This window comes from Nansenia antarctica (genome assembly GCF_963989245.1).
Source record: "Nansenia antarctica genome assembly, chromosome: 4".
In the NCBI taxonomy this organism is placed as follows: domain Eukaryota; kingdom Metazoa; phylum Chordata; class Actinopteri; order Argentiniformes; family Microstomatidae; genus Nansenia; species Nansenia antarctica.
Window position 1 is genome coordinate 10,009,334 of NC_137689.1, and position 12,500 is coordinate 10,021,833.

At 46.8% G+C, this 12,500-nt stretch overlaps 1 protein-coding gene across 1 annotated transcript in view; it reads left to right on the forward strand.

Moving 5' to 3' along the window:
• LOC308156916 (neural-cadherin) overlaps positions 1 to 12,500 on the forward strand; it is a gene marked incomplete at both ends in the record, with an annotated part of 211,415 nt that overhangs the window by 91,974 nt on the left and 106,941 nt on the right. Inside the window, 5 exons of the mRNA XM_080530369.1 lie at positions 960 to 1,157; positions 3,039 to 3,264; positions 4,324 to 4,528; positions 8,387 to 8,498; positions 11,359 to 11,608. Coding sequence (XP_080386495.1) covers positions 960 to 1,157; positions 3,039 to 3,264; positions 4,324 to 4,528; positions 8,387 to 8,498; positions 11,359 to 11,608 — 991 coding nt within the window. The remainder of the gene's footprint in view (positions 1 to 959; positions 1,158 to 3,038; positions 3,265 to 4,323; positions 4,529 to 8,386; positions 8,499 to 11,358; positions 11,609 to 12,500) is intronic.

The window sequence follows — 12,500 nt, forward strand, 5'->3', positions numbered from 1 at the left end:
GAGAGACTGGGGAGGTGGGAGGAGGAGAGGGAGAGACTGGAAATGGAAGAGAAGGTGAGCAACAATTTGGGATGGAGAGAGAATGGAGAAAAGGAAGCAGGAGAGGGAGAGAGAATGGAAGAGAAGAGGCGGGGAGAGGAAGAGAAGTGTCGGGGGGGGTTGAATTGGACACAGTGAACAGAGAGGAGATGTGGGGGGGAGATTAAGCCCTAGAGAGAGAGAACGAAGTGCGATAGGATTTATAATAATGTGCCTATTAATCTGTGGTAATACCCTATTTGTGAATACATCCCTGCAGTTGCCCCCCTGCAAGCGTTCCGTATTTTAGTGAGTGAGTGTGTGGGTGTGTGTGTGTGTGTGTGGGTGTGTGTGTGGGTGGGAAGTGGGGGTGATGAGTGTGTGGGTGAATTCAATTTGGATCGCTGGTTCTGTTTATGCATTTAGCAAAGCACTCTAGCCATCTCTAATTTGATGATGTTGATAATGGACTGTAACACTGTGCAGCGTATTAGCATTTTGACAAGTGTAGGACACATTAACTCCTTTAGACTCTTAGTAATTTACACCGTACCTGCCTTTGGACACTGTTGTGTGTCGGTTTACAACATTGCTGACGCTATTAGAGTTGAGTGATTGGTTCGAGCTTGGCCTAGTGTGCCGTTATGTCAAAGGACCACGTTGGAAACAAGTGTTTCAGTTACGCTTTTACGTGCTATCCTCCGGGATGTACTGTCTACTTTTTACCCAAATAAATAAATAAATCAATCAATCAATCAATCAAATCAACGGCTACTGTGTCCAGTAGACAATCGGGGACCCCACCTCTGACAAGTCATAAACAGTGACAGCCCACCTTGTTGCACTTTCCCCTCATAAAAAAAGGTTACAAAGACATGTTTTATTTTTTACAAAGACATGTTTTTTTTTTTAACCCCCTTTTTCCTACACGTTATCCCTAGGTCCAGACTGGTACCTGGTGAGAGTGGAGTTGACAGTCTCAGATGTGAATGACAACGTACCAGAGTGGACTATGGTCCCCTCCCCCTACCTGGCCGTGGTGTCGCCCGACGTCCCCTCTGGGTCCCTGGTCTACAAGCTGCACGCGCGAGACGGGGACGAAGGCAACAACGGGGAAGTGGAGTACTTCCTGTCTGATGGTAGGTATTTCCTAGTTTAGAGATTGAATGAATGAATGAATGAATGAATGAATGAATTAATGGTCTTTATTGTCATTGCTATAGTACAGGTACCAAACAACGACATTTAGGAGGGGTGGCTCCCCTGGTGCTAGGAAAGAAAAAAAAACTTTAAAAAAACACAAGAAGGGAAGGAGCTGGTTTACATAAATAAAGGCTATGTACACTATCCACTATACTATACTGTACAGATAGACGACTAGGGTTGTCATATTGCAAAGAGGTGTAGCAGCCCAATAGGGAACAAGGCAAGAGTTTCTGGGACATTGTTTCATACGGAAACCTTTGGTATCTCAATATGTTGGTAAGAAGTAAGTCAGGCTAGCACCATATGTTGTCCTTCAAACTAGTGTTTGTGTGTGTGTGTGACTGTGTGTGTGTGTGTGTGTGTGTGTGTGTGTGACTGTGTTTGTGTGTGTGTGCTTGTGGGTGGTTGGGTGGGTGTGATAACATATGTGCATTTATGAGTGTTTGACACCCAAATTAGATTCCATCTGCATTCATTTTATAGAAGTGAAACTGTTTTAATTTATCCTTATTTGATTAACTAGAAAGCCTTGGCTCATTGAGCAGATATCAAAAGCAAATTCACTGCTGTATAAATCTACTGATTAGTACACATAGTGTGAGTGGCCAACTCTGCATAGACAAAAAAGGCCACCTGCTATATGAAACAGAAAATACGAGAATAGTGAAGTGTTTTGTACAGTACCAGTCAAAAGTTTGGACACACTGGGCCCTATTATGCACTTCTTAACTTGCCGTCTTAAGTGTTAATTAAGACGCACCGCCAGGTTAAGACCTACCGCCACCCTTATTATGCGCTTCATACGCGCTACTGCTATTATGCAGGTGTCGATAGGCGCCCACACATAAGACGTAAAACTCCCGTGCATATATTGCTCATTGTGGGAGTGTTCATATGTTAATGAAGTGCACTAGGCGCCCCTGATATTATGCGATCTGACTTTGCTCCTATCGCTAAGAAGTGGTTTGAAAAGTTCTTAAGTTTAGACTTCATGCACGTTTTGAAACACGAGCGCGCCTCCGCGGTTTGCGCATGCATGTGGGCACACATGAACACGCACGTGGCTCCACGGCAAGACGTCAATTACGGTCACAGTATAAATGCTTTATTTCAGAAGGGAGAGGCAGAGAAGCGCGCTGACCTCCTTCTTAGGACTTCCATAATAGCATAGCGCTAATGACTCAACGCAGCCGGTTCTTAAAGGGAATGGCACCTGGCACGCTGATTGGGTTGATTGAGAAGACGCCCAAAACACACCCATGACTAATTTCTTTGCTTAGCGCCGGGTTTTAGGCGCCCACTACCGCACGCATAATAGCAAAGTGGCCTTGACCACGCCTCCACGTCTTAAGTTTAGATCTACCGCCTCGTCTTATTGATGAAGTGCATAATAGGGCCCACTGACTTTCCCATTCAATTGACCTATCGCTAAGCCACGCCCCCGAAATAGAAATTGTCCAATCATATCACAGCAAAAGTCACGACAGGCAGATAACTCGGACAAACAACTCGCTAATATCTGATGGTGAAAAGCTTCTAGACAAAATATTCTTGTCATCTTTAAAAAACATGTCTATTACTTGCTGTGGTAAATCAGAAATTTGCCAACTCCCGCCATTGTAAGTAATTGAATGTCATTCAGTCACGGTCGGTCAGTCAGTCACTGTCAGTGAAGCGTTGTTTGTTTGTCTGAGTTTTCAAAGGGGGCGTGGCTTAGCGATAGGTCCATTGGGAAAGTGTGTCCAAACGTTTGACTGGTGCTGTATGTAGTTTAGTTGAGTACTCGAGTTGGAACATGGAACCTTCTCCTTAAGGTGGTGACGGGCGCTTCGAGGTGGACAGGAAGAGCGGTCACATGCGTACGACGGGGCTGCCCCTGCAGAGGGACAGGGAGTACCTGCTGACGGTGGTGGCGGCGGACCGCCTGGGCAGCAGGAGCCCCCCGGTAGTGGTGTCGGTCATAGCAGGACCCCGAGCCCCGCAGTTCACCAACGCCTCCTTCACCATCACCATACTGGAGAACACCCCGGAGGGCCAGCCGTGAGTAGTGAACACACACACGCACGCACACACACACACACACACACACGCACGCGCGCACACACACACACACACACACACACACACACGTGCACACACACACACGCACATACCAAACACACACACACACACACACACACACACACACACAAACACACACACACATTAGGGGGAACATTTCTTAAGAAATCAAACAGCCATGGACACACAAGCAAATAAGCAGTCACCTTAGTTCACACATGAATCTATACATAAACAAACAGTAGCATGTCTTGCAATACACTTTGCACATCATGCTTGAACAATGCGTAAACACACACACGGTGAACTTGTTTTCATACATTAAACATCATACACGGAACCATGGGATTGCATACAGGAATAGATATAAAGATAAAGATATATAGATATAAAGAAACCTACACACACACACACACACACACACACACACACACACACACACACACACACACACACACACACACTGCAGCCCAGCAGAACACACAGCCCTCAGTGCAGGGCATACACACCCGTCATACACACCCAGAACTTGTTAGATTTCTTCTTAGTGTATGATCATGTGTGATGCCTGACATATGCCTGACATACACTAACTAACCTACTGTTCTGCTGCTTACTTCCACACACAGTTGTTTCTCTGTACTTGTATTGACAGGGCATTGTTGTTGATTTGGTAGCAACAGGATTGTAGCAACGGTGGTATGGAATGGAACTGTGGAGACTAATCAAAACACTGCAAAGAACATTGTGGTACACAAGTCCAATCTTTGTTATCTGCCTCTTTGTTATATACAAGAGAGAAATATATATATATATATATACATAGCCTATAGCCTATACATGTCTCAGGCACACATGTCTCAGGCACACATTCTCAACAGACCATTATAGAGAATGTATATATATATATATATATATAAAAGAGAGAAAGAGGCAGATATATACATCTCTCAGGCCCACATTCTCAGACCATTATAGAGGAGAATGGGTGATACAAATTGGTATTCTTTCCAATGTCCTCTTCTCTTTGTCTTGCAGCTTCCTGGTCACCCCAGCGGTGTCCTTCCAGCAGCAGCCAATCAGCTACAGCCTGCTCATCAACCCCAGCAGCCTGTTCATCATTCAGGCAGACACAGGCGAGATCAGCCTCACCCGCACCGTCGACTTTGAGACGGACCAGCATCGCTACCTGCTGCTCGTCAGAGCCAGTGAGAACCAGGATAGCCTGAGCAGCGCTGTTGAGGTGGGTCTGTCAACCCCCTATCAACCCCCCCACCCCCCCAGGATAGCCCCCCCAGGATAGCCCCCCCAGGATAGCCACCCCAGGATAGGGTTGAGCAGCACTGTTGAGGTGGGTCTGTCAATCACCTATCAACCCCCCCCCCCCCCACACACACACACCCAGCCCCCCCCCCCCCCCCCCCCCCCCACCACCACCACACCCCACCCTAAATCCAGGGTTACCACGGGTCCTTGACATCCTTGAAAGTTTGTGAATTTGAGAAAGGTCTTAAAGGTTTTTGAAAATAGACATGGGTCATTGAAAGTGCTTGAATTCCCTTCTCTCTCTCTCTCAAAAAATAAAATAAAAATAAAAATATATCTTCAAAAATGTTTTACTTAGCTCTCTGTATTGCTTAACTTTACACCTATTTCACAATATATGCTGTTCTGTGGCAGAGAAGGCAAGAGACCACACAAGAGACCACACATAGTGTTCACACATTCAAGCCTCTCTTTTAAATTGTTGTCAGTGAGCGGATAGTTCCTATTATATAAATTCTCATCTAGATCTGTCTCAAACTATGCCGTGTTGGGTCCTTGAATGGGAGGGAATTGAGTCTTGAAAGTCCTCGAAAGGTGCTTGAATTTGATGTGTCAGAAGGTGTGGGAACCCTGTAAATCTCAAAGACATTCCACAGTTATATCACAGTTAAAACGATGTCAATGCCGTTTTGCTGTTATACTTCATGGTACTTTTTTGCAACCGGAAAACATATTTAAAAAGAATGGGATGTTGATTTGAGTGGCGGGGGTACATGGGCATACAATAGACTGAGTCAGATCATGTATGACTCAGGGGCAGTGGCGGACTCAGGCTGTTTGAAGGGCAGGGGGGGCGAAAAGGAAAAAACGGCACCTACTGGACAACATGGGACCCCATCAGTGCACATGGTCAAGTGTAGACCATTGGAGGGGCACCAATAGGGCATGCCCTCTCATTTTCGCCACTCAAAAGGGCACTTAAGAGAGACGTTTTTCAACCGTGGGGGCACCAGGAGGGGTGGTTGCCCCCCCTGCCCCCCACCTGAGTCCGCCAGTGCTCGGGGGCTCTAGTTGTTTGTGTTTCTACACCAGGAGGCTACCACAGCCTGTACCTCTAATTAACCTGGGACAGGGCACCTGGAGGAGACAAGAGAACAGCTCACAGTGTTTCTGGGAATCCTCGCCCCATCCAAGCCCCATCCAACCTAGTTAGCGTCAACGACTCAGGAGACAGATATCCCTCCTGCGCCAGCGTTCATTGGTCTCTCCTGTCCTCGGGCACAACAGTGGAGCGCAGAGCACCACATACGAAACGGGGGCAAATAAGATGTGAGGGGAGAGAGAGAGAGAGAGAAGAAGAAGAAGAAGAAGAAAACCAGACTGGCAGCTGCTCCGAATATCTGTCTGATCCTGTGAACTCAACGTCCAGAAAACAGAGAGAGACCTCGGTCTGAGCCTAGGGGTGTGCAGTGGGAGGAAGGCGGGCAGGGAGGGTGGGATGGGAGGGAGGGAGGGAGAGAGAAAGGCTGTAGGGTGAAAAAAAAGCCAACTCTCTCTGCCCTCTCTTCTCATACCCATGCCCTGCCCTGCTCACCCCCTCACCCTGCCCTGTTCTATCGCCCCTCAGGGCCGAGCCTGGAACTCGGAACCACCGTCCATACCAAAACATCCTAAATCCCCTACATTCATACAATCATGCAGTCAAAATTGGCCACTTAGATCTTAACGGTCTTGAATTGGAGCCTTCGATGTTAATTTGCAGGCTGTTTCCTGCCATTTTCCTCCGAGCTGAGCGAAACCTTTGTAGCGCCATTAGTTACCTAACCAGGCAGTGACCTGCTCCACCCCCTCACTGCCTAGACTTCTCAGCTCTATCAGAGCTGACGGCCTCTCACCTCAGATTTTGCCTCCTTTTTCATCACTGGCCTGCCAAGCATCACTCTCTCTCTGTCCCCCTCCCTCCATCTCTGTCCTAGCTCTCTCTCTCTCTTTCTCTCTCTCCCTCCCTCCATCTCTGTCCTAGCTCTCTCTCTCTCTCTTTTTCTCTCTCTCTCTCTGTCCTAACTCTTTCTCTCTCTCTTTCTCTCTCTCTCTCTCTCTCTCTCTTTTTCTCTCTCTCTCTCTCTCTCTCTCTTTCTCTCTCTCTCTCTCTCTCTTTCTCTCTCTCCCTCCCTCCATCTCTGTCCTAGCTCTCTCCCTCTCTTTTTCTCTCTCTCTCTGTCCTAACTCTTTCTCTCTCTCTTTATCTCTCTCTCTCTCTCTCTCTCTCTTTCTCTCTCTCTCTCTCTCTCTCTCTCTCTCTCTCTCTTTCTCTTTCTCTTTCTCTTTCTCTTTCTCTTTCTCTTTCTCTTTCTCTTTCTCTTTCTCTCTCTCTCTCTCTCTCTCTCTCTCTCTCTCTCTCTCTCTCTCTCTCTCTCTCCTGCTCCTCTCTAGGGAGCTGGCCTGGGCTCAGAATTCTAGGCATCTTTGAACAGAAGTATCTATGCTTTGGGAATTGTCTGATGTTGCAGTCTTATTATGAGTTTATGTTCCCTTGTTGTTGCTGTTGTTGTGTGGTTTTGAGAAGGTAATTACGATGTAAGAAAGTGTCAAGACCCAAAAGTGTGTTCCTTAGTTGTGGGGCTGTGTGGGCTGTAAGTGAACATCTGTTTTTTGTTTTGTTTTGTTTAGGCACGTTTTTAATGAATCAGCACGCTACACTCAGGTGTCAAAGGTGGCTGGTTGCTGGTGGCTAGCTTATTCTATGCTATCAATTGTCTGTGTAAAGCAAATAAAGGCTCCATGCAAATGTGTTGACGTCCCTCCCCTCAAGGTAATTGTCTACTATTATACACAAAAGAACAGCCGTGTCTGATACTTTAGCCCAGCTTTGAGAATGCTCATAGGTACTATAGACTCTGATGGAGGAGAGAAAAGGGTGGATTTAGAAGATTAGGTTACGTTTTCTGTTATTTTTCTTTTGGTATTATTTGCCCACGAGTGGTGTCAGCGGTGCGTTACAGAGAGGAAGCTTTATCTCCTGTTCCTGCATTGGTCCCCTCTCCAGGAGAGGGGGGGGGGGGGGGGGGGGGGGGTAACCAAACATCATCTCTCTTATTCTTTATATATTTGACCCCGGTCAAACTCAGGGGGCACGGCAACTAAACTGGGCTTTTACTCTTAGCAGTGAAAGGGCAATCTAGCAAAAGCAGCTTTCCTCCTCTGTGATAAACACCATATAGGGCGATTACAGTTCGAAAATCCCTCCTCCTCTCCCTCCCTCTCTCTCTCTCCCCAGACTGGGGACAATCACACACGTTCAGGTCCTTACATAAACCCAGACTCAGCCTCTCCTCAATCTCTATTACACCCTAACCCTCCCCTATACTAATATTTAATGCGCACCTCAGCCTCCGTATCAAACCGACATCTCTCCTAGGCTTCATTCCTTTAATACACACGTCTTCTCCCTTGTTCAGGTCCCCCCCCGCCCCCCCTCACCTTCTCCACAGTGCCTCCTGGTTTCTTTGTTCTCCCGACCGTGTGCCACAAATAACAATCACTATATCCAATTAACGTGGAAAAAATGTGTGTGTGTCTGGTGTTTCTGGTCTTTGTTATTGTATGTTTTTATTTTATGTTATAAAATAAGAAAATGACAATAAATATATTATGTTAAAACATATATTATATAATGTAATATATTGTGAAGAGAAAAAACTAGGTGAAAAAAGGATATGGAGAGAGAGAAAACACTTTACTATCGTGTCTCACCGCCATATCCCCCCCTCCCACCCCTCCAACCCCCCCACCCCTCTCTCTCTCTCTCTCTCTCTACACGCCCCTAATGAAACAGGTGCGAGTGATCATCAAGGATGAGAACGACTGTGTCCCTGAGTTCCTGCAGTCCATTTACAGCAAAGATGGGGTGCCCGAGACCGTAACCACGGCAACCTCTCTGCTTCAAGGTGAGCGACACCGCATGTACTCTCATACACAGGGACAGGCTCTCTCATGGAGTCCACCAACCAACCCCCCCCCCCCCCCCCCCCTCCCGCTCTAATGCCCATCTCAGTCATATGCAAGGACAGGAGGAGGAGGAGGGTGGGGGTTGGCGGGTTGGCGGGTGGACGGCTGCTTTCTAGACAACGCCACATGCGGCTCCACTCTATGCCCCTGCGGTGCAGACCTCCTAGCTTTAAACGGTGTGTAGAAGAGTGTAGGGTGTGATGATAGAGGCAATTCAGAGGCTCAACGTACACAGGGAGGGGGATAAACCCAACTGAAAGTCCTAGCTCACACAAAAAAAAGCTAAGTCCTTAGCTTTACTAAGTTCTCAGGTTAACTCTTTTGCCGCCGAACCGGCTGTCGTTGCCGTGACGACTGAAACCTCAAGCAGTCAGAGGCCACGTCCAGTCCAGCCACAGCCAGTGGCTAACAGTAGCTAACAGTGTTCAGGGGGGCGCTTGGCTGATGCCCTCAGGCTCCAGCCACCAGGAAGCCGGCTCCAGCACTGAGCTAGAGGCTTAAGCTAGAGGCGGAGTGCCCTAACGAGGCGATTGGCCTCGTTTGTGGATTTCCCTGCAGCCTAGCAGCCCACCTTGAATAGAGCTGGAGGTATTGGAGACTTAAGCTCCGACCAGGGGCGTTCCCCATTACAAGTGTAATGATTGTAGTGTTTTGTTGACCATAATAAGTGAGAGAGAGAGAGAGAAAGAGAGAGAGAAAGAGAGAGAGAGAGAGCTAGGACAGAGATGGAGAGCGAGAGAGCGAGAGAGAGAGAGAGGCAGGGATGGGGACAGAGAGAGAGAGGCAGGGACAGAGAGAGAGAGACAAATAGACACCCAGAGATAATGAGAACGTTACCGAAACACCAAATGGACATTTCGAGAGCTTCAACATCAAGGCCTATCAGCAGACTGTGGAGGCAGGTGTGTTATCCAGGAGTCACAGCAGGTGTGTCTGCCTGTTTGCCTGCCTGCAGGGCCCAACAGGTGCAGAGACCACAATTATCTCCCGCGAGTCAGAACACAACTTGCTAGCTAGCAGTGAGCATTGTGCAAAACAAAAAATAACATGGCTTCATACAGGCTTTTTAAATGTCAGTGAGAACACCATCTCTGAGTCACGTCTACAGGGACACATACACTTTCAAGGAAATCATAGAGTTTTTTTGTTTTTTTTCCCCCCTTCCTCTATGTGTTGAAGAAAGGAAGATTAGAGTCTTGTTGCTTTAGGCTTAGCGAGATCTGAACAGGAGCTCGCCGATTGTGTCACAGAGAGAACTGAGTTGTCACAGAGTTGACAGGTCTCATTCAACACTGTCCTTTTCATCGTGGCCGTTGCTTCCCCCCTGGTGAAGCCCTGGGATTGGCTGAAGCTAGAGAGGATTACAGGAACATCAAACAGCGTAGCGTGTAGGGTTCTGTTTGAAGTAGCGACATAATAGATAGAAACATAAAAACACAAGTATGTTTTACTGCGTCTCTGTACTGCGGTTGGGGGGGCTATAGAAATGAGATCATGATCAGGTACTCAGCCCGAGGATGTTAGGTCCAAAAGATCTGGGGCACAGGCCAAGCCGTGACGCTGTCTTGTAATGGCACTCGACCCAAAGATCCTTCAAGCTTCACTGGATGCATTGATTATGCTCAATTGACTGTCCAAGATTTGTTCATGGTTGCTCCATCGGCAAGAGCATACTTAAGAAATTAGATATTGACATTGATACAGTGAAGTCTTGCATATGGGCATACACTCTTGCATAATATGCATGAGATTATGCCCATATGCGAGACTTCACTGTATCAATGTCAATATTATTATCATTCATATTATAATGTCAATATTATGGTGCATATGTAATGTGACTAAGTTAATCAGGCAAACAAGAATGAGAGTAATGTCTTACATTGGTTCTAGATGACCATCAACCTCACCTGCTGTTTGAAATAACCTTGGGTATAACCTGTATCAAATATAATGCTTTCTTGATAATGATGTCCACAGGACGGAGAGTGGGTGGACTAAATGCAAAGTAAGTAGAAACAGAGAGAAAGTGAGTTCACGGTGAAATGCACTTGTTAGCGGAAAAACTGCTTATTCCAGTCCCATGTGGTGCCTTCTCCTTCTGCAAAGCAATCAAACTGAACCGGTATATCGTGCAAAAACAGAAGTGTGGTAGATTGACTTTTCTTAACCTGCAGTTTGATGCAATGCAGAAACGAGTGTGTTTGTGAATCCGTAGATGTATATCCTTTGATTCGCTGGAGGCGATAAATTGCATCAGTCATGGTTGGAATACAGAAGGATATCTATATTAGTGTAGTGGCCTGGGGTGGTCCAGTGGTCTAGCACCGTGGTCTACAGTGCACACATAATGCCCATGTCGGCATGGGTTCATATCCGGCCCATGCCCTGCTGACATGCCCTCTTTCCCTTCTTCTCCTTACTTTCCTGTCTGTCTTCACTACATCTGTCCAATAAAATGAAAAATATGAGTGGGATTGCCCCACTCAGAAAAAATAACTTATGGGCGGCTGTGGCGCAGGAGGTAGAGCCGCTGTCTAATGATCGCAAGGTCGGCAGATTGGCGGTTCGAGCCCCGGCTGGCCATATGTCGAAGTGTCCTTGGGCAAGATGCTGAACCCCAAATTGCTCCCAGTGAGCGGGCCGGCACCTTGCATGGTAGCTTGGCCGCCATTGGTGTGTGAATGGGTGAATGAGAGGCCGTTGTAAAGCGCTTTGGATAAAGGCGCTATATAAGTGCAGTCCATTTACCATTTACCATTTACCATACTGTTCTGCCTCCATCTCTCCCCCCCCCAGTTTCTGCCAGCGACTGTGACTCTGACCTGAACGCTGAGATCACCTACTACACCCTGAGCCCAGACTTCAGCATCTCCTCTCACGGCACCATCTTCCCCATGGGGCCGCTGGACTACGAGAGGCCTAACCACCTGTATGAGTTTGTGGTGATGGCCGTGGACAAGGGGGAGGTGCCACGCACAGGCACGGCCACGGTCCGCATCCGCATGGCCAACGTCAACGACGAGGCGCCAGAGTTCTCCCAGCATGTGTGAGTACAGGACACTGCTTCTCTTCATCACTACTTCTCTTCGTCATTACTCCTCTTCATCATTACTCCTCTTCATCATTACTGTCATTGATAAGTCATCCATCACCATCATCATCAATATCGTTGCTGTTGGCTACGTAACTTTCATCATCAACATCATCACCATTATCATTATTATCATCATCAACATCATCACCATTGTCATTAGGGCTCATCCGCACGCACACCTTAGTCAATTTAATCTCCCACACCTATTTGTTTATAATTGTCTATTTGTCTTTTTTTCTGCATTAGCTCTGCCTCTGCACAGCTTGTTCCTCACAGACACCTGCTCAGCTGTATTTTCCCAGAATTCCATGTGGCCCAAATTCCTAAAATCATACAGCTGCTAGTGCTGCTGCTGCCCAAACCCCAAGAAAACAAATAAGACCCTTAAAACTAGAAGCCCCAGGGACTACCCAGAGTGACGCCTGGAGCCCTTCTTTGTTGATGTTAGTGTAACAGTGTATTATTGAATCAATATTATGCAAACTGTGAATGAACTGGTTGTGTTTACTCAGGACTTGAGAATTATTTGAATAACAAATAATATTTTAAGTCCCAAAAAGTAAACTTGGACACAAAATGATGTTTCTTCTTTTGGTGGCTATGTGCTTTTATGCAAATGCTTCTGTAAAATCCATAGACAAATCCATCACTCTTATGCTCTGCCATGCAAACCACTTTCAAAACAAATATTGATGTTGTCTCTTGGCTTATAACAAGCGATCGCGGTACCCTTCATCACAAGCACAAATTGTTCCAAATGTCTGTAATTGTGTCAAATTTGTTCCTGCATTATATTGTGCCTTTATCATCAATCAGATACACATAGGTGTAGAGGAAAAAAAGT